Genomic DNA, 22,028 nt, shown 5'->3' with positions numbered 1-22,028 from the left:
TAAAAAGATAACTTATATTAATTATAAACAATAAAAAGAGAACGAGTTAACTATAATTACGGATATATTAATTAGGAGACCGTATACCTCTTAATATATATTAATAACTAATAAGAATAATTATAATATAATATTACGAAGATTAGAAATATTAATATTATCTTAAGTATTTCGTAGTTATAAAAGTATAATTTATAAATAAATTAGATTACTAACTAGGTCCTCTAGGAAAATCTAATTACTAAATAACCTAAAAAAAAAAAGGGTTTAAACGGATTTTTAATAACTTTTAAAAAATAAAAATAAATATAATATATAGTTTTTATTAAAATAGTAAAAAGATTTAAGAAGTTCGTATATAGTATTAACGATCGAAGATCGTAACGACTTTAAACTATACCTAAGGAGTACTAGATATATATAAAAGTATTTATAAAACCTAAAGAAATAGGATTACTAAAACATAGTAACTAAGATATAAAAATCGAACTTAAAAAAGGAATATAACCTAAGTTCTATTTAATATACTTAATAAATTAAAAAGAATAAGAGTATTTTAATAAATATATTAATAAGAAGCTCGAAAAAGGATATATTTAACTATTAAATTCTTTTATAAAATTCCCTTTATTTTTTATATTAAAAAAGGGTAGAAAATTAAAACCTATTATTAATTATAAAAGACTTAATAAAATTACGAAAAAGAATTACTATCCCTTATTACTTATTACTAAGCTTAAAGATCTATTTTATAGAGCTAATTAGTTTATTATTATAGATCTTAAAGAAGTATTTAACTAGATTTAAATTAAAGAAGGAGATAAGTAGAAGATAGTATTCCGAACCTATAGAGGACTTTTTAAGTACTTCGTTATACTTTTCGGACTTACTAATACTCTAATAACTTTTTAAATAATAGTTAATTACGTACTCCGGGAGTATATTAATATTTTTATTATTATTTATATTAATAATATTCTTATTTTCTTTCCTAACTTTAAAATATATAAAAAGTATATTTATATAGTATTTTAAAAACTTTAGAATACTAAATTATATACCGAACTCTCTAAGTATGAGTTCTATATATAGAAAGTAGATTTCTTAAGATATATTATTATACTAGGATAAATCTATATATAAGTATTAAAAATAGAAGTAATTAGGGACTAGCCTATACTATAAAACGTTAAAGACGTATAAGGATTCTTAGGATTTATTAATTTTTACTAACGATTTTTAAAGGACTATATTAGTATAATTAGACCTCTTAATAACCTAATACTAAAAAATACCCTATTTATTTAAGATCCTAAGTATAAAGAAGTATTTATTAAAATTAAGAATATAGTCGTTTTTAAACTAGTTATTATAATCCTAGACCCCTAAAAACCTTTTAAAGTTAAGACTAATACCTTAAACTTTATTATAAGAGCGGTCTTAGGATAATAAAATAAATAAGAAAAGCTTTATTTATATTACTTCTATTTTAAAGTATTTTATAAAGTAAAATTAAATTAGTAAGTTTATAATAAGGAACTAATAATAATTATTAAAGTATTTTAAAAATAGAGACTATAGTTATTTAGAACTAAGTACGAAGTTATAGTTTATATAGATTATAAAAACCTTATAAACTTTATAATAAATAAGAATCTAAATAAACGATAAGTTAGATAAAGTAAATTCCTATTTAAATATAACTTCCGAATTATTTATTAAAAAGGTTTAGAAAATAGTAAAATAAACGCTCTTAGTAAAAGACCTAACTACGAAATCGCAGTCTTTAAAAAAATATAAATTATTTTTAAATAAGAAAAAGACGGTAGTTTTATATTAACTATAAAACTTTTTATAATAGCTAGAAGGATTAATACTAGCCTAACTAAAAAAATAACCCCTAAGCTTATTATAGAAATTTATAATATACTAATATACGGTTACTAAGGAGTTATTAAAACGTAAAAACGGATTCGTTAGTATTATAATAAATTTATTATATATACTAAAATTATAAAAATAATTAAGGACTACGCAACTTATAAAAAAAGTAAAAATAGCCTATATAAGCCTTATAGCGAACTATAATTATTATAACTACTAATAAAAGTATAGTAATTAATTATATAGGACTTTATTATTAAATTACTAAAATCTAGAGAACTATTTATTAAAATATAGTATAATAGTATCTTAGTTATAGTCGACCGACTTACTAAGTTTGCGTATTTTATTCCCTATAAGGAATTAAGTACTATAAAAGACCTAGTATATGTATTTATTAAGGTTATACTTTCGAACTACGGTTTATTAAAAGAAATTATCTCTAATAGAAATAAGCTATTTATTTTAAAGTTTTAAAAATCCCTAATTTCGCAACTTAGTATAGACTATAAACTATTAATATTATTTTATTTATAAACCGATAGATAAATAAAAAGAATTAACTAAATCCTTAAAATATACCTTCGTTATTATATAAACTACGACTAGGATAATTAAGTAGTACTTTTACTAATAACCCAGTTCGTATATAATAATATAATTAATAAAAATATAAAAAAATCCTCGTTTTACCTTAATTATAAATTCTAACTAATAATATATAAAAAAGTATAATAAGGACTATAAGCTATAAAAGCTATAATAAATATAAATAAACTTAAAGAGATTTATAAATATGCCTTACTAAACCTCGAGTTTATATAATAGTATATAAAAAAAAACGCGGATAGATTAAGGATTAGAGGATTATTTTTAAAAAAGGGGGATAGTACCTATTTCCTTTATTATAATATTAAAATAAAATAATTAAGTAATAAATTAGATTATAAAAAACTTAGACCTTTTAAAATTATTAAAAAAGTCTTATTAGTTAATTACGAATTAAGATTACTAAATACGATACGATATTATCCCGTTTTTTATATCTTATTACTTAAACCTATACTAAAAGGTTTATATATAAAAGATTATATTATCGTTAAACTAAACTAATTAGAATATAAAGTTAAACGAATTATTAATTATAGAATAAAAAATAATAAAAAAGAGTACTTTATTAAATAGAGAAACTATAAATATAAAGAAAATATATAGGAACTTATTATAAACTTTTAGAACTCTTAATAACTTCTTAAGGAGTATTAAAGTTAAAATTAAACCTAGAACTCTTAGCTATTACGGCGTTTTAATTAATAATTTTAAAAGTATTATTAGTTTATACTTTACGAGCTACTAAGGAAGTATTTTTAGAATCCTTAAAGAACTCTTTTAATATAATCCGACTTTTTTTAAATACTATTCGCTTTTAAAAACGAAAACGCTCTAACTTAAATAACGACTTATTTAACTTAGCCTAAGTTTATTAATAAGCCTTAGCCTTTTTTTATAACTCCGTAGCCCTTTCCTAAAACCGTAACTCTTCTACTTTTTTTTTATAATTAAAGCGATTAGACTTTATTATTAATTAATTAACTATACTTAGTTAATTAAAATTTAATAAATAGAAATACGATATTTATAAATATAAATAGCGTTAGCGGACGTATTATATAAAATACTTAAATAATAGTATATTTTATAGATTTTAGAATTAAGAAGAACTAAATAACGGACCCCTTATAAATAATAATTTAAATAAAGTATTATTTTTATACCTTTATTAAAAAAGCAAATAATATATAATAATTTATAACGAGACGTAGTTATTAAAGATTTCGATTTTTTAATTTAACCTAATATCGTATTAGTATATTTTAAAAAAATACTTAACGATTCCCTAATTTAAGAATAGACGACTTATTTATAAGCCTAGAGGACTAGACCTTTAAAAAGAGAAGTTAATATTATAACTTAATATATATAATAAGGCTAGGGCCCCGCCCTACGGGACTTATAGCGGCTATTATATTATATATATAAAAATATAGACTTAAAATAACTCCTCTTAAAACAAAAGAATTATAAATAAGTTACGTAACTATAATTATATAATAAAATAAGGAACGGATACTTATAAATAAATAAGACGGACGATTATAAATAAATAAGACGGATAACCGTTTAGTAAATAGTTAAATAATAATAAATAAGAATATTATAAAAAATATATTTAAAAACAAGACTTATATATAGTATAGACTTAAGCTAGGCTTAAGGATAGACTTCTTATAGCTTTTTTAATAATTAACTTAGTATTAGATCTTATAATCGCTTTTAACTATTTTTATTAAGAACCCTTTTTAATAAGACTACGATTAATTACCGAAGCCTTATTTATTTTACGATTTATAAATATAGCTTTAGGGAAGCTATTTATAATTATAATACTATTTACTTAGTACTCGTAGCCTTAACTTTTATTAATATACTTACTACGACTAGCTAGCCGTAATATACGTAATATATAATACGGCCCCGGTAGATTACTTTATTAAAAAGAAAAAGTATATTATATTATATAATTTCTTTTAAAAGCGTAATCTTATTAAGGTCGATCTTTTATACTTATAAAGCCGGAAAACAAAACTACTATATAAACTTTATTTTTATTACTTAGTATAGTTATTACTTATATTAATAACTAATATTCTTTATTATTAAACTTATTATTATTATTATTATAATTACGGTTTTTAATTTATTTTTACTTAGCCCTAAGTATAATATTAAAGTTAATATAGTAAATATAAAGTTATTACTAAATATTTAAGAACTACTTATTTAGTATAGCTTTTATTTACTTATTATAGTTTGTAATTATAATAATAAAGTAACGGACTAAGTATTAGTTTATAAATTAATAAATACTTATTAAAAAAACTAAAACCTCTTTAATTTCCTATTATTAATAAAACTAAACATAGTATTATAAATAGATACAAAATAAGTCTATTTAGTAACTTAAAAAAAAGAGAGCTTAAAATAATTAGTATTATAAGTATTATCGAAATTAATTACTTTAGAGAATCGCTTTTATATTTAGAAATAATAAAAAAAGGTTTAAATAAGGCTAATAAAGTAATTTAGCTCGTCGTTTACTTATTTTATTATATATAGGATATTTTACTTATTAAATAGTTTAATTAATATTATAATTAAGAAGTATTTAGCTAGTTTTTTTTTAGTTTATACGAGCCCTAGTATTATAAATATTTCGTTAAGTAAATAAGAATTTTCAAAATTATTTTTAACTAATAATATATATATTACGAACCTAAATCTTAATTCGTTAGCTTATAATTTTAATAGTATTTAATTTTATATTCTACCTTTATTAGTTACTCAGGCGGTTCTCGATATTAATTATATAGTATTAATACATAATATTAATAAATACTCCCACTATCTTAGTAGAATTTTAATAGTATTTTTAATTATTTTAGTAAGTTTATAATATAAAGGGTATATAGAGGTTTTAAAACTAGGGTTATAATTATATTAATTATACTAAGGGTTTAAATAATAACGTAATAACTACTTATTTTCTTTTTAAGCCTTAGTAATAACTTATTATTTATAATTATATAGTGGTTTTTTTTTAGCTTTATAATTATAAAAAATCGACCTTAACGGGATTACGCTTTTAAAAGAAATTACACGATATAATATACTTTTTAATTATATAATATGCGCAATATATCCTAAGTACGCACTTAACGTAATATAATAATTTTAATATAAAAACCGCTATTTAATTTAGGATAAGTAAGCTACTTTACGTAGTAGCGCTAGTTAGAAAAGTTAATAATAAAAGTTAGTTATAATAATTAGCTATAATAATTAGCTATAATAGTTAGAGGCGGCCCTTAATTATAAAGGTTCTAAACTTTAATAACAATATAAAGGTTTTTAAAAAAAAAGCTAAATAAGCTAATATTTACTACTTAGAGCTCGTAAAGATTCTTTTTATTTTTATTGCTTTTAATATTACTTAAAGCTACTCTCTATTTAAACTAACCTCTATTTAAACTAAATAAATTTACTAAATAAATTTACTAAATAAACTTATTAATATATAAACTACTACTCTACTCTTAGTATATAGTTAGTAATTAGTAAGCTAGAACTCTTTAAAAATACCCGTTAATAAGTCTACCCCTCTCGGGCTAGGCGCCCTTAGCTAGCTCGACGCTATAGCTATTATAGCTAATATAAGTATATTTAAAAAATAGTAAAGTACTTTTTAGTAATACGGAATTTAGCTAAGTAATATTATAAGTACTATAAATAGCTAAATTAATATAGATATTAAAATTTAATATATCGATACCGGCCTAGTTATAATAGTTATAATAAACGGGCTAAAAGTATATAGGGTTAGGGTAATAAATTAGCGCCTTAAATAGCTCCTATAGGACCCCCCGGGCGATAATAATACTTATATAAAAAAAAAGATTATACTAGACCTAGCTACCTACGTAAGCTAGTACTAAGAGGTCCTATATACGTTAGAATAAGTAAAGCTCGCCCTATAAGTAGTTAGAACTTAGGAGGACTTTACGTAGCGAAAAGTTCAGAGCTATTTTAATTAGTAATTAAGTATAGAGCGTATTATACCTAGTTTTCCCTAATACGTAATACATAGTACGGCCCCGGCGGATTGCTCCGTTAGGGGGATTATTTATAATTATATTTATAAAACTTATATTATTAAATACTAGCGCTTTTTATAAGTCTAAGCTCGCTAAACTAATTATATTAAAAAGTATATTAAATAATTTAGCCTCGAGCTTTATATTTATTTTATTTTATACTATTAAATTTATTAGTTTTTATAAAGTTATTAACTTAGTTAAAAAGGGTATTATAAGTACATTTTAAATTATTAAAAATCGGTAAGTTTAGGATTTAAGTTATAAAAAAAAAAGAGGATCGGTTATTTAGAGTATAATAAGAAGCTATAGTTTAAAAAAAATACTTTATTTTAAATAAAAAATAGTTATAAGGGTAAATAGGGTAATAAGTTAATTTAGGGACCTTATATTTATTATTATTAATAAATATATTTTTATTATTAAAATAGTAATATTATTAGTTATTAATTAATCTTAATAACTTATTTAATAAGTTAAAAAGTATTACTAAACTATTTTATTATAAAATAAGAAGGTTATTAAGACTATTTATTAAGAAAAGAGGGGTTATATTTTAAAAAAAATTATAAAAAGGTAGTTTACTAAGTTTTTATTATTCTCTTAGGGAAATAGTAAGTAAAATATAAAATAAGCTTTATATTAAGGTAATTATCTATAAGAAATTACGTATTTTATAATATATTAACTAAGAGTTTAGTAATAAGGTTATATTACTTTTTAAAATTATTAATTTTATAAAATTAGTTAATATTAAGGCGGTTATTTTTTAAAGAAGGAGATAATAATAATTAGCTAGATAATAATAAAAAGTTATAATTAATTAATAAATTTTATAAAAAGGGAAGTCTCTTAATAAGGGTATTTTTTTAAAATTAGCCTTAGAGAACGTCTCTAATTTTAATTATAAAAGCTATTATAAATAAATATTATAAATTAAATTTCGAAACTTAATAATATAACCTAAGTATAAAAAGAATAAAAAAATAAAAACTTAGGATATTTTATAAGTATTTAATAAAATTTAATTATATTAATAATATTTCTTTAGACTAATTAAAAAGTAAAATAGCGACGCCCGTATAAGAGCGACGCCCGTATATTAATTTATAACGCCCGTATATTAATTCCCTTTAATAAAAGGTTTAAATATTTATTTATAATTACGTTTTTACTTATTTAAACCCTCTTTTAATAAATAACTCTTTATATAATAAATCGATTATATTACTCTTTTTACTAAATAAATATATTTTATATATATTATTTATTTTATATTTATATATTTATAACTATTCTAAATTAGTATAATATATAATATACTTATATAATATAAAAAATAATATAAATAATAGAGTAAACTCTTCTTTTTAATTATTCTTATAACAAAGATTTTTATTTTAATTATGCTTATATTTTACTTATATTAATTATTAATTAAAGGTTAACCTTTAATTTCTTTTCTTAACATGTCTTATAAATTTCAACTCATAAATTAAATCTTAAAATTATTCATAAATATAATAATATTTATTCGAATCAAAGAACTTTTTACTCATTAATATACTTTACTTTAATATAGTAGTTGTATTATTAATACCCTTAATTTTATAGCATAGTTAAATATCTTTATTATTAATATATAGTTGACGGCCGACCTCGTCTTAGCTACCTTGTTGAGTGCGGAGGAGAGTAGGGATTTCGCGGGCGTGACGATCATTGGTGGAACCTCCTGGCATCGATTCCACAATTACCTGTCAGATCTACTGACCAGAGTGTTTGTAGAGGTCCGCCATCAGGGTCCGCCACTGTCGCACACAGGGCGAGAGTGGCTACTCCATCCAATCAGTCGCCGCGTACCTCTCGGAGTATGACTCCGATGCGCTGAAGTGGTGCGACTGGCTGCAAGGGCTCCTTCATTGTACCAGGGAGAAAAGTCGCCTGAACATCATACTGCATCATTCGTGGTGATGGTGGTGATAAGCGTCCCACCAAACAACTTGTGACCCCGAGTAACTTACGGGTATAGCTGTTCCTTGCCAGTTCGTCATTTGGACTAATCTTCGCAACATTCAATGATAGCGCAGCCTTCCTGATGTCTATCTAATATCGACAGTCACTTTTAGACCAGGCCGAGACAGTTTCATATGAGCAACTGGCTTTCGATGCAGCGTTCTCTAACTTGGCACGAGTGGGCCATTTGCAGGCACACATTTTGGCTACGATTTTTCCTGCCATGTCGTCATTATGAAGGGCCTGGCATGTCATTCCCCGTCCTTGCATCGTCTATGAGCTCTCAGATTGTTTAAATAGGTTCAGTCTCTTTTCCTGTTTGACTTTAGTTGATGGGAAATCCTCTGTGACTCATCAGGTTCACATCATCATCGACCACGAACGAAGAGATCCAACCCCAGCACGCTTTATTCTTTCAGATAGCCCCTGCATTTGTGTTAGACCATGACCTCCTTTCATCATGGTGTAAGCCTAACCGATAGGAATGAAGCCTCCAAACAGGGAATATCTATCCCAGAGGCAGCTTCCAACTTTACTTCATTCGATTCTCCATTAGTTCTGACGACTGTTTCATTGGGGGCGCAGGGACAGGCTCTGGCCTGCACGAAAACTCCGATACCATGGCAAATGCCCTCCTATGATGATCTTGATGGAAGAATGTCCTCCGATAGGGATGCCGACCTCGCAAGCAGGACAATCGGTGCTCCAACGCCAGACCTACGCTTGTGTTCCGCAGCACCCGATCTGGCAGACGTGTTTGAGGAGGTGTTGCCAACGGAGAGGACAAGTGGACCGAAGCGTCGCAGCGGTCGTCCAAGACTCTCAAACAGCGACAGCAGCCCTAACCCCCTGCGAGCAGCCGAGACAAACCCCATTAAGGTGCGGACTCAGAATGTACGCCGCCGTCCCTCGTACACCTCGGCAAGCGACGACAGCAATAAGCAAGATTCAATCCGTGCACGCAATCGGCAGGCCGCACACAGGTGCCGAAAGAAGAAGCAGAAGGTCGATGAGGATCTCCAAACCCAAGAAATCGCCATCAACAACATCAATAAGCACCTTCAATGTGAGGCCGCCAACCTTCAATCTGAGATTCTCTGTTTGAAGAACATGGTGCTACAGCACAGCGGCTGTGCGTGTCGATCCATCGACGAATACATCGCTCAGGCGGCGCAAAATCTTGTGCAGGGGGCTCTAGCTACCATGCCTTCACTTCTTAGCGAAGCAGCCCCACCAGTGGAGGCAGATGTCCAGGCGAGCGGAATTTCATGGCAAGACGTAATTGAAGGACGGTGTTACGTTGGTTGGGACATGTTGGACAGGCCAACATGCCTCTACTCAGCTTTGGAGGCGCAGTCTTCGGTTTGATGCATGATGAATGCAACATAGCTTAACCCCAGCGTGGCAACTTATGAAGGGGTGCCGTGTGAGGACGAGGAAGCTAGAAGAGTCTCAAAGGTTGCAGTACATTGATGATATGAATTGAAGTAGGGAACTCTTGAATGTATTTTGTTTATGCTAGCGTCTTCGTTAGAAAAGGGCTGTTACTCGACGTGATTGCGTTCCTATGCCATTTAGACAAGAAAATTCTACCTGGGACAACATATCATATGGTTCATCCTCAATGATCACTGATCAGGGTGATGAGTACCATCTTGGCAAGCTAAGCTTAGTAGCCAGCTGAGCAGTTTGTGTCTTGACTGAGAATATAGGGTACCTATATAAGCAGTCATGGAACTTGCATACTTTTGAGAAACCCACTTCGCAAGGAACTTACAGCATCTATAGAGATTTGGTAACTATTCGCGACCAGTCTTGGGATTTACAAAGTAGCTTCAAGTACCTCAGGCTCAACTATCTTCTGCAGAATATTAATGGGGCATTTGTGCACGTCCAACGACCTACACTCCACGGCTTAGAGGGTACATCATCTGGGAAGAAGTCCAAGTTGCTCGTAACGGAGTTCTTAATGTCTATATCAATTCTAGTACGAGATATATCAATTCTACTACGAGAGAATGGCCTGCTATCTGTGGTTTTTTGGAAGTGTTGACTACAGTGTGTATAGATAGGTGCAGCAGCTTCTTCGCCTGATATGTGTGTCGCGCCCCTCAGCTGCTCTAGCAGCCTCATGAACATCTTTGCTACTTGTCTGCAATGCAATAACGCAGTTGGCAGCTTGACACTAACAATAATGCCGTCGGGTCGTCAAAGGCGTCTCGGGTCTAATGAAAGTTTTGTTTGATTGGTTCTCAAGCTAGACAAGCAACACTAGGCCGTAGCAGAAGGCAAATTCCATGGAGAAAACCTTCAGTCTTCGATCTGTCGCGCGACAGGATATATCAATCAGCAGACGGGTTTGAGAATCCCCCATGGACTGAGGTGCGATCATGGCCTTTGATTACCCGAAGTGCGGAAAAAGCAAGCTTAATCCAAGTTGTTCCGCTTTTGCATCCACGTGATCGGAGTTATGACTAAGCCCATAAACGATATCGGCGTGCTTCGTCATATTACCAAGGGATATTACCAAGGCTTAAGTTCCTGATCTCCACTTCCCTCCCATGCCAGCCGAATTCTGACCTTAGCCATTCCACGCGTAACACGTTTTCGGGGTCTACAATTCCAATTGTATCTGAACTCATCGCTTAATCGGCTTCACACCTGGGACCGCCTGCCCCCCTTTTTTTCACACTCTCTCGGAGACAGACAGTCTAGTCCCACTACAACGCAATGATCAGAAAGTTGGTCCCCCTGGCATCCGCCGGGGACAGTGCTCAGTCCTCCACATCCGAACAACCCTTTCAAGCAGACTCAAAGAGGAAACGCCAGCAGGCTGATATTGCTTGCAATGCTTGTCGAAGGAGGAAATCTCGCGTGAGTCTCGCTGCTGGACTGGCCTCTCCGTTGGCGACTTTGTTCTCAGTGTATCCTGGATGGCATTACCATTAATTCCACTGACGAACGGCGTCGCGCCAGTTGTAGTGTGACGGACTACGTCCAACTTGCGCTGCGTGTCAGAAGCGATCATCCGACTGCACCTACGCTCAGAAACGAGAAGCTCTTCAGTCGTCCTACGAATCCCATGAACCGCAGGAACTCCTTGACATTCTCAAGTCTGTAACGGAGCAACATGCCGTTCAGATTTTACGCCTCTGGAGGAGCGATACAGACATTGCTGCCGTACTTTCTTTCGCCAGAGGTGCGGTCAACGTAAAACCAAGTATGGCAGATGTTGTCGTTGACAAAGCCGAACCATCGGAGAACTCGTCTTTGGAGTTGGAACTGATGGCCAACTTCCCCACTGCCTACCCTAACCTTCGTACCATTCCAGCCACCGCACCGGAACGTGACGCACTACTTTGCCCCAATAGCTCACGCCGATCAAAGCCATTCGAAAACCAGTAAGTGTGTACCAACATTCCCTTTCCCTTCAAAAACCCTGTTGACGATTACAGACCGCCTGACGAAGGGGTTTCGTCTATCATGTCTGATGGTGCAGGTCAAAATACAAACGGTCCGTTTCATATGGCGGGACCGCCAGATGGGCAAGGAAATCCGGGACTCAGTATCTGTGACGATCGACTGCATCACCTCGACATCTCTTTCTGGACCACGGTCTCTATTTCCAATAACCTCGCAGCCCGCATATTGTCTGTATACCTTACAACTGATCATCCTCTGCTTGGCACCTTCGATCCAAACCTGTTCGTCTCCGATCTTGTCAATCGTCAGACAACCAATTGCTCCCGGCTTCTTGTCTGTACGGTGCTGTACTGGGGATGCGTAAGTGGACACAAGACCCGGTACGTGAATGATGGACAGATGAAAGACTGACAATGGGACTGTCGTGCTAGCAAATTTACGGTGCATTTGACCAAAAGGTCCGTGATTATACGAACTCGTTTTGCAACGAGGCTGAGGAGCTTTGGCTGCATGAGCAGCACAATGACACAAGCCTCAACGTTACCAGCGCCCAGTTGTTGAGCTTGGCTTATCTTGGGCACGGAAAAGATCATTATGTTTTGAGATTCCTCTCGGCTGCTATCGATATGGGGAAGAGGTTATACCTTCTTGACGTCGACCCCTCGCTGGCAAGGGGAAACCTGGCAAATCTTTCACCCGAGGTACAGAGGCGGATGGCATATACGGCGTGGGGGCTCTTCAATTGGGCGGTGTGCGTATATGATACGGGTTGTCCCATTCACAAGCAACCGCTAACTCTTTCGCATAGCCTCACCACAATGTTTTACCAACAACCAAACCTCCAATACCCCGAACATCCCCCCGTACTTCCAATACCGGATGGTGAGATAGCTGATGCATCACCTAAAAGGCTGGCTCATGTTGACGCTCATATGATAACTCCAGCTTCGCCTTGGTTCATGGGCCACACGTTTCCCGCACTTTGTTCATTCTGGAAAATTATGCAGGGCGTGAGTATTTCTTACTACAAGAATCGAGAAAGTCCGCTACAAGAGCATATAAACCTGAACTTTGCGGAACTTAAATATCGTGAACTTCTCGATTGGTCTCAAGCTCTACCACCAGATGCCGCCTTACGAGATGACAGTCCCCACCATGTAGTTATCCTGCAGTAAGCGCCAGACTAGCCCGAGGTCCGTCTTGCCCATACTTACTCTTTTCAGCATTTGGTTTCACGCTGCCGTTCTCGACATATTCCGGCCCTTTGTACACGGACCCCAGCGAGATCGTTCCCGTGTCTTATCCTTTTCCGAGCGACATCTGTCCCCGGATGATGCCTTTGGCACGTCCGTACGGCAACTCAAGCAATTAGTCATAAACTATCGCTGCTATCATAAATCCTCCACCTATACCATGCTATGGCAGACAGCCCTCATTTATGTCTCAAATGCCGTGCTCCACGACACACACGACCCTGAATGGCGTTTCTATTTCTTGGCATGTATATATGCTTATGAAGGTCTCCGAAAGTCATATCGTGTTGCGGAGCTGATATCTCGGGCACTGTTGACTATGGCGCTCCGTGGGGGATGCATGACAGTCAGTGAAGCCAATACTCTCGAAGTCCAAATGACGGAAGCAGGGGGGGGACTCTTGAAGGACGACGATGTTCGCGCCACATTCATGGTTGATCTTGACTTGGCCATGTCGAACCCCGAGGCGGCGAGGGTAGAGGTCCTTGCAAAAAGGTTCAATGAAATTGTCCTGTTTCGAGACCTTACTACCGTGGATGATGAAGAGGCGCAGAGCTTCCGCCGGCTATAGACGTCTGATCACTCTCCATAACTCTGCAGGCAACGTTCAAGGATAGCTAGAGTGATTAGACATGCTGTCGCAACGCCACATATAGCGCTGCATGTGCCTAGTATATTGCCGCACGAAACCACTTACCACGGAACGACCGCTTGTCTCGTAGAGTAATTTTATAAACGACCCATTATGGGTCTACCACTCAGAAGAATCAAGTTACTTTCTACTATATGTCTTCCATCTGAAAACTCGCTTCGTGATACGTGGAAGTAATGCGTACTGAAACACGAGACTCAACGGCACATGTCGACTGTGTAAAATCGGTAGCTAGTGCAGCTTATCTTGGGAAGAAACATCTGTCTGGCCCTGATTATATCAGTTTCGAGCTAAGTCACTAACTAAGTGAACGAGCCAAAAAAGGTAGTTTGCTGACAAACGTCTCCTGTTCACACCCTTGAATAAAAATAAGCGTCAGATGAAAGCTTATCTAAAGTGATAACCCCTCAGAATAAATAAGAGCCGGGGGCTTATAGTCAAGATGAGTTCGGTAGCGTAGGGAACGCGGTACTAGCTACTTAAGAGACCTAGTCAATCTGAGGCCATACTAGCCATTGAATCAAGGTAAGCCGCATCATTTGCGGTTCTATTCTTGTCTAACGCAGGTACATCAAGCGCCATCAAAGTCTCCAAGAGCCAAGTGCGTTCAGTGCGCAAATTCAAGCCACAATGATGAGGTAACGGTCACGCTCATTTCCTGTCTTCCTGCCACCGGTGATCTCAGCCTCTAATCACATCTCAAACTTTGCTCGTGCCTTCTTAAGATGCTACGTAGCTGGCAAGGTCGAAGCTCGCGAGAGTAACCAGGTATTATTAGCCGGGTTATTGGGTTTTGTGAGCATGTTCAGACCTATCTCTCGCCTTCTCTCGCGTAGCAATATTGGCGAGCTGGAAGAATCTTGGGAAAGGGGCGACGAATAACGATCCGAGATGGTGATCACATTTGCAGCGCTCCTGGGGCCGTTCTACTGGAAGTAGACTCTACTCCAGGCCGGCAAGAGGTGTCTAAGGGGCATATGAGCAATTGTAGGGAAGGAATCTTCCAAAATGCTGGAAGTTCTCAAAATCGCGGTTCTGATGGGAGTTCTCTTATCTACTCAAAATGGTTCACCCAGCAACGTTCGGGGCGCTCTGTAAGATGGAGGAAGTACAGATACTACTGCTCAGTAAATCAGAGCGCAAGCTCTGCTCCGACTGTAATGTCAAGAATCATCTTCTCTCACGTTCTTTAACACGTTACGCCGCAAGTAGCTCTGAACTATCTCAATAACATCGTACACCTGTGTATTGTTTCAAAATTTTGACCTTCAGTAATGTGAAGGATACTACTGGAGTTCGTCTCCTGAATGCATGTGAACCAGGTCCGAGCAAGCCTCAGCGTGATGCTTACCTCCGTAGCATCCCCGCCGTTCACCTCGATACCAACGAGACGGATCTGCGGCCGGTTCGAAGCCCACCGCGGATGCTCGCACAAGATCACACTGCTTAGCTACCAACGGCGCGGTGCCTTTTTCCGAGGTCGCTGGACTAGGCCAAGGAATTCCCACCAATAGGCCTGTGCCGAGCCCTGCACTACAACCTACCCTAGGGTCTCCCCCGCACACCCCCTAAGATCCCAAGACTCAACCCCAACGCTTCCCCTCGCGATCTTCTACCATCTTGACGCCAGACCGCTTCGCAGTTAATGCTTTGTGAAGTGCGTTCGAAGCCCGGGGTTTTTTGTTGAACTCTTTTCCGATGCGCACGCGGGGTCCCTCGTTCCCTATGTATTCTTATTTCCGAGTTCGACTACGATTAAAGTTGCCGTGCCTGGTCATCCTAGCCCTGAAGTGTCCAATGAGTCTATTTGACTTTTCCGTGTTCAGGGGCAGTGCTCCGTCACTCCGTCCGATATGATGCTCGCCCGAACTTTGAAGAAAAGAGAAGTGGGAATACCTTCGTCGTCCCCACTTGGACTACATCCTCCTCGGAGCGAGTTTGCTGATCGCTCGAAAGCCTTAAAGATGGGGCAGCCTGCTCTCCAGTTGCTGTCTTCGGAGCACCTCACATGAAGGCGAGATCGGGCTAGTATCGTTGCACCGCATCCATCCTCTGGCTGTTACTCTTCCTCTCCATCATGCGTTTCTCGCGATCAATGGCCCTTCTCGGAGCCGTAGCCGGCGTGGTCTCTTCCTACGGGATCGAACTGCCGGCGGGTGTACCCAGATCTCTGGAAGAGTTCCGTGACAAGCATCCCTACACGCCCTCGTCCCAAGGATGTGGACGCAAGACCTTTACGATCCGTGCTTCCCAGAACGCCACGGACGATGTGTCTGAGGAGCTCAATAAGGGTCTTCAGGAGGCCAATAATGGTGGGACCTTGTATCTACCCAAAAACCAGACGTTTGTGATCGCAAAAGCCCTCGACTTGACTTTTCTCAATGACATTCATGTTCGGCTGGAGGGCGAGATCAAGGTGAGATCTAGCATCGCAAAGGTTGTCGAAGATGACCTGACACAGTGGTCTAGTTCACCGATGATGTGAAATACTGGCAAGTACGTTATACGAAAAAAGCCACCCGCAGAAACAGAAGCGACGCGGCGTTGCTGACACTTAACTTCAGACAAATGCGTTCACGCATCCCTTCCAAGTAAGTCCCAGGTCCGATCTCATGCAGCCATGAACCCCTGCTGATGCGACATGACAGAAATCGATCATGTTCTGTAAGAAAGCCCGGTAATATGCATACTTAGAGGCTCTGCTCATAGTCTTATGTAGGGAAATGGGGTGGCAAGGACATCAAGATCTACGGTGATGGAGTCATCAACGGACAAGGGTTCGTAGACCAACAGCCGAAGCTTTCGCTCATGTCTAACACTCTGCATAGCCAACGCTGGTGGAACGAGTTTAACTCTGGCATCGGATCGTAAGTATTGACTCTTCAGACTGTCTTGAGGATATCATGCTGATCACCTTCAGGATTCTGGTATGACACACCATGGTCCGCTTCCATGAACGACAAGCAACTAACAGCCCAGAACCCCGACAACAAATACCTCCGGCCCATCCTTTTCTATGTGGAAAACACCACGAATTTGGAAGTTGAGGGCATCCACATGAAGGACTCTCCCTGCTGGACCAACTTCGTCGTCGGATGTAAGTCAGACTCACGGCAGCCGCTGTCTGCTTTCCCTAGGCGGTGAGATTCGGGCTAATCACCTATGTGCCAGCGAGCAACATTGAGTACAGAGATGTCATTGCCACTGCTATCACCAACAACGGCAGCATCATCCCCAAGAACACTGACTTCTTCGACTCTTTGGATGTTCAGGATGTAAAGATTGAGCGTGTCTGGGTTAACATTGACGACGACTGCTTTTCCCCGAAGTCCAACAACACCAATCTTTACGTGAACACCATGTACTGCAACGGTATGCGGTTTAACCCCTGGTTGTATATCAACAGCAGGCTAACATCATTATAGGTACCCACGGCCAGGTATATACTTGCACGGCCTTCCTCATGCTGTAATCTTGCTAACTTGACTCAGTCAATCGGTTCCTTGGGACAATACGCAGGGGAAATGTCATACGTCAAGGACGTTCACATTGAGAACGTTTGGATGTTGAACGGAGATGTGAGTCTGATCCAACGATTCTGGTTTTAACTTCTTCTAACGAGGCATTAGTACTCTGGTGCCCGCATCAAGACCTGGGCTGGCCCTAACGTGGGATACGGTTTCGTCGATAACATCACCTACAAGTGAGTATTTCTCCGTCTCGACATTCTTGGCCACGCATCTCTGACAATGATTGAAGGAACTTCTGGGTTGCTCGGATGGACTACGGAGTCATTCTTGACTCATGCTACTTCAACGTGGGTCTCCAACGATCGTGGTATGGGAAAGACCTTTGGTCCAGCTGACTGACTTCCGGCAGATCAACGAAACTACCTGCGAGCAATACCCGTCCGGCATGAATGTCTCCAACATTCTCTTCGAGAATTTCACCGGCTACACCAGCGGCATCTACGGCAACGCAGTCGCGAAGCTGACGTGCTCCACGAACCCCAACGCCGTGTGCCACAACATCAAGTTCAAGAATTTCAACGTCACGTCGCCTTGTGGTGGGGAACCTGTTATCATCTGCGATGGCGTAGATGGAGGTATCGACACTCCCTGTGTGAGCATCGACAGTGACGAGGCAAAAGCCGCTCTGGCGGCAAGGTGCCAGACTCCTCTAGCTCCGATTAACGAGAAGCCGTGGTAGATGATACATTGGTTGAGGGTGGCTTAAACCGGTAGGACAATTCTGGGACCCTTATCTGCGAGATAGCCTCATAGGCAGAGATGCGGTGCTCAAAGGAAGAAATTAAGCATCAAGATGTACATCAAATAATTACATGAATGAAATGTCCATAAACCGAACTCCTTGCTGAATGCATGCCCGTGCAAGTTGAAGACCTTACTGGCCATTGCTGCGAATTCGCAACTACTCAAGACTCAAGAACTACAACAGTGTTGACAGGGAACGTGATGCTCATGTTCTGGACAGGCAGGATGTCGGTTCCGGCAGTGGCATTCCAGGTGAGCCCATCTTCCTGGCGCTTGTAAAGGTGCTCGACGCCAAGGTACATGCGCTCACGGTCCGCGCCGGCCGTCCAAATCGTAAAGACTTGCGAATCCCCGCCGAGGGGGCTGTTGTCCGGGTTCAGGCAGGGGACCCAGCCCTGCTGGATGTAGATGGGGCTGCAGACAACGTTGAAGCCGGGCGCGCCGGCGCTGTAGCCCGCTGGAGCGCTAACGTTGAAGCGGGCACTGCAGCCACCTGGTGAGCAGCCCCAAATGTAGTTTTGTGCGGCCCAGGTGATGTTTCCTGGGGTCGTGGGATAAGTGGCGCTGCCGTCGGCCTGTCGACGCTCGGCGGTCGCGGCGTTATTTGAGATGCCGGTCCATCGGAGGGGAAGGGTTGCGGCAGAGGCACCGGCGATGAGAGCAGAGAAGGCGGTGATGAATTTGCTGACATACATCTTGGGGTGCTTGAAAGTTTGATGAGATGCGGGTCAGAAGATGATACTTTGTTTCTTTCTTTGTGATGAGAGATCTGGCTCGAAGTCGTTATGGGAAGGTTTGTCTTTTTGATGGGATACCCAAACTTGTGGAATGTGTGACAGGATTTGGAGATGCTTGCGGGGAGATGATGGTATTTCTAGCTACGTTATGGTGAATCGTTTGTGCGGTGAGGGACTGATTCAGACCCTGCAAAGAGGTGGGGACTCGTGTCTCAATAAATACAAGAAAGCTTCTCCCTAGGAACGTTGGAAAGCTATCAAACATCGTGACATTGGCACGCCACGAGAGGCGCGGGCATGGAAGATCACCACTCAGCGGTGCAGATCCCGTAAGAAGCATTTAAGCGGTCAGTGTGTGCCTGTGTGGCCCCCCAACTTCTCCGTGCGCAAAACCTCGTATCGGTAGTAGAAGGAATGGAGGTCTCACATGTGATGTCACTCTCAGCGTTGCTCTTCCCCGTGTCCGTCGACGCTAGTTGCCCGACGACAGCTGAGGAATGGGACCGATGGCTGTTCAGGGCCCGGTTCCGACTGGTTGATCCGTCCAATTGATGATGGTATTTTGAATCCCACAAAATCCCTTTCAACGAAAGACACGCATGGCGCGTGGACTGGACATGGAACCTACGTGGACCAAGCTGGAACACGAAAGTCGCAGCAGACCAAGTAATAGGAAGCAACGTCACATCTCAAAGCTATTTAGAATAGAGCTTAATCAGAGAGACAAATACCAGGAACAACGATTGCTATGGCATTTTGTCATCGGCAAAGCGGCAACGGTCCAGGCAGACATGGGGAGGACGGCTAACAGTCGTGTCTATTTTGGACGCAAGTTTCAAGGCTGACAAACCATGGTGCCGGCATCAACCGGTGCCAATCGATCTTCGTTACCACATGTATCCCTATGCGCTTGTCTTCATTGTGCTTCGAACAGGCCGTATGCGCTTTCGCTGACGTGCATAAGCAATCTCGATCCAACGTAGATGTGGGGGTTGTCGATCAACGTAGATGCGATAGGCGCTGGAGTTGAGCAAATAGGCAATACTCAAGAGTCTATCATCACTGATGCGATTATCCCTAGGAGGGAAAAGCCAGCAGTGAACTTATATCTAGACTTGAAACCATCGATGTACACTTGGTTCACTTGATCTTGGCAATGTGCATGTCAAAAACTTGCAATAAATACCTTGAGTAGATGCTTGTCCTACAGGCAAGGTATGCGTATATGCTTATGCTGACGATCTCTTGACAAATGCCTGCAGCGCTTCTACCGCTTCGGTTCTGCTTCGCTTTTCGACCAAACTCTGTATGACATTGTCCTGCTCTGATTCTGGCGCCATACCCTCATTCCTTGGCGGGTTGTTGTCCAAGTTCGTAGGGAACGGATATCCCTCTGCCACGGCCGCGATGAAAGACTTGACCCTGGCACTCAGCCCTTCGTTTTCGTATAGCTTGAGCAAGTGATCCCAGCTCTTTTCCACTAGTGGTATGGCATCCACGGACTCCATCGGCTTTCCAAAGGGGCTGCTGATCTGCAACAAATTCGCCATTCTGTACACATCGCTCGACTCGTTCTTGCCAGCCGCGTGGAAGAGCGCCGGGTTGAAGAAGAGCCCATCTCCCACCTCGAGCGGCAAAGCGACGTAATTGTTCAAGAAGAAGTCGTTAAACTCGGGGCGACGATACGAGACGTAGCCGGCTTCAAACGTCTGGCTGAACGGCAGCAGCCGCGTGGGACCGCTTTCCAGAGGCACCTCGGAGTGGGCGACGGCGCCCTGCAGCGTCAAGAGCTGGCTGGCGATCTGCATCGCCCGTGGGATCTGCGCGGCTGCTTCTGCCGTCTGGAAGCCAACATGGTAGTCGCGGTGGCAGACCTGCGGCGAGGCACCGGGCTTGGTGTTGTTGACCTGCGCTGTGATTCTGTAGCCATGTCCGAGCCACGCGCTCGAGATGAGGCCGAGGTATGGATTCGAATAGTAGTCTACAAAGGACGCCGGGTCCTTGAGGCCGTGTTTGCTGAACGAGTTCCAGATGCGGTCGTTTTTGCCAGCGCTGGCAAAATGGTCACCTTTTGCGGTTCCTGATTTCTTCTCGTCCTCGATGATTGATGCGAAAGCCGCGTTTGCTGACTGAATCAGCGCTTTGTCACGGAAAAGGCCCTTTGTGACAAAGACGCCTGGGCCAGAGATCAGTACGCGGTACCATTCGTCTTGCAGCTCTGTGCGTTCTGGGTCGCTCAAGGTTGAATATTCAGGGAGGTCGTAGATCGGTATGTTCTTTTCGATGGATGCGGCGAGCGGGTAATCCTCTGGAGAGGCTCGTTGGGAGCAGGTGGTTGCAAATCGTTCCACTGCTGTCGTTTCCGATTTTGAGAAGAGGCGAGGGGAGCCCACACTGGGAGAGTGACTGCCATTTGCTGGTCCGTTCTTGATAGCCATCTTGGAGTACTTATTTGAGGCGTTAGTGGAGAGATAATGGAACCTTATAGAGTAAGGTATGTTGTAACATTACCTCATGTTCTGCCGCTCGTGAAGGGAGAAGCGCGGGGTATTTAAGCTGAAAGGACCGTGTAGTAGGCTGGCGCTCTCCACATTCGGTAGAGAATCGAGACTTAGTTCTGACGTTGGAAGTCCGTAGTAAAGATGATCCAACCACAGCCTATGCGGAAACGCGGTTTTCTAGTCCTCTCCATCACTTCGATTCGCACACTGGCAGGAGTCCGAATAGGGCATTGTCTGACGAGGTCAAGCTGGGAATCGGGCACTCCTTTACCGGTCAGAATTGCCCAATTGAGCTCCGGATGGGTCCGCCGAGAACCGGCCCCATACGGAGATGCTCGCCGTCACAGAATCTCTCCCCCTCCAGCTGATCGCCTGGGGAAACATCTTGACTTATGAGTTGATATTCGGCGACGAACGTAGAAATCGGATTTTGTTGCATGATAATTGTCTCTGGGTGTACCTGACTTCTGGGGCCAAGGTAGGTGGGGACTTCGGAAACCAGTTTCCGAACGTCCTATGAGATCTTAGTGCGGCTCAGATTCTAGATCCTCTCCGGACTATAATTCCGACTAAGCTTAC

General features: G+C 39.2%; 8 protein-coding genes across 8 annotated transcripts; 6 read left to right on the top strand and 2 right to left on the bottom strand.

Moving 5' to 3' along the window:
- Nucleotides 1-5,260: 5,260 nt before the first annotated feature.
- On the top strand, nt 5,261-5,398 carry CPAR01_10220 (uncharacterized protein; the record flags this gene model as incomplete). The annotated part of the gene is made up of 1 exon (XM_060494482.1): nt 5,261-5,398. A coding segment is annotated over one exon (138 nt), but the record flags the coding sequence as incomplete, so codon positions are not given.
- Nucleotides 5,399-9,266: 3,868 nt separating this feature from the next.
- CPAR01_10219 (bZIP transcription factor) lies at nt 9,267-9,977 on the top strand (the record flags this gene model as incomplete). The annotated part of the gene is made up of 1 exon (XM_060494481.1): nt 9,267-9,977. The coding sequence occupies one exon, from the start codon at nt 9,267-9,269 to the stop codon at nt 9,975-9,977; it is 711 nt and encodes a 236-aa protein (XP_060346663.1).
- Nucleotides 9,978-11,339: 1,362 nt separating this feature from the next.
- CPAR01_10218 (uncharacterized protein) lies at nt 11,340-13,856 on the top strand (the record flags this gene model as incomplete). Its single annotated transcript, XM_060494480.1, has 6 exons — nt 11,340-11,483; nt 11,631-12,010; nt 12,065-12,392; nt 12,464-12,783; nt 12,841-13,203; nt 13,256-13,856. The coding sequence occupies 6 exons, from the start codon at nt 11,340-11,342 to the stop codon at nt 13,854-13,856; spliced, it is 2,136 nt and encodes a 711-aa protein (XP_060346662.1).
- Nucleotides 13,857-14,945: 1,089 nt separating this feature from the next.
- CPAR01_10217 (uncharacterized protein) lies at nt 14,946-15,387 on the top strand (the record flags this gene model as incomplete). Its single annotated transcript, XM_060494479.1, has 2 exons — nt 14,946-15,031; nt 15,210-15,387. The coding sequence occupies 2 exons, from the start codon at nt 14,946-14,948 to the stop codon at nt 15,385-15,387; spliced, it is 264 nt and encodes an 87-aa protein (XP_060346661.1).
- A 627-nt stretch (nt 15,388-16,014) lies between these two features.
- CPAR01_10216 (glycosyl hydrolase family 28) lies at nt 16,015-18,146 on the top strand (the record flags this gene model as incomplete). The annotated part of the gene is made up of 14 exons (XM_060494478.1): nt 16,015-16,353; nt 16,407-16,433; nt 16,502-16,528; nt 16,586-16,601; nt 16,657-16,714; nt 16,766-16,804; nt 16,858-16,864; nt 16,917-17,034; nt 17,109-17,309; nt 17,363-17,376; nt 17,429-17,515; nt 17,567-17,640; nt 17,697-17,754; nt 17,817-18,146. 14 exons carry the CDS (start codon nt 16,015-16,017, stop codon nt 18,144-18,146), a joined length of 1,395 nt encoding a protein of 464 aa, XP_060346660.1.
- A 226-nt stretch (nt 18,147-18,372) lies between these two features.
- Nucleotides 18,373-18,906, bottom strand: CPAR01_10215 (uncharacterized protein; the record flags this gene model as incomplete). Its single annotated transcript, XM_060494477.1, has 1 exon — nt 18,373-18,906. One exon carries the CDS (start codon nt 18,904-18,906, stop codon nt 18,373-18,375), a length of 534 nt encoding a protein of 177 aa, XP_060346659.1.
- A 1,271-nt stretch (nt 18,907-20,177) lies between these two features.
- CPAR01_10214 (uncharacterized protein) lies at nt 20,178-21,386 on the bottom strand (the record flags this gene model as incomplete). The annotated part of the gene is made up of 1 exon (XM_060494476.1): nt 20,178-21,386. One exon carries the CDS (start codon nt 21,384-21,386, stop codon nt 20,178-20,180), a length of 1,209 nt encoding a protein of 402 aa, XP_060346658.1.
- Nucleotides 21,387-21,590: 204 nt separating this feature from the next.
- Nucleotides 21,591-21,845, top strand: CPAR01_10213 (uncharacterized protein; the record flags this gene model as incomplete). Its single annotated transcript, XM_060494475.1, has 1 exon — nt 21,591-21,845. One exon carries the CDS (start codon nt 21,591-21,593, stop codon nt 21,843-21,845), a length of 255 nt encoding a protein of 84 aa, XP_060346657.1.
- Nucleotides 21,846-22,028: the final 183 nt, after the last annotated feature.

The sequence above is a fragment of the Colletotrichum paranaense genome, assembly GCF_030867605.1.
Source record: "Colletotrichum paranaense strain IMI 384185 chromosome Unknown Scaffold_8.1, whole genome shotgun sequence".
Classification (NCBI taxonomy): Eukaryota; Fungi; Ascomycota; class Sordariomycetes; order Glomerellales; family Glomerellaceae; genus Colletotrichum; species Colletotrichum paranaense.
This window is presented reverse-complemented; position numbering and strand designations above follow the sequence as displayed.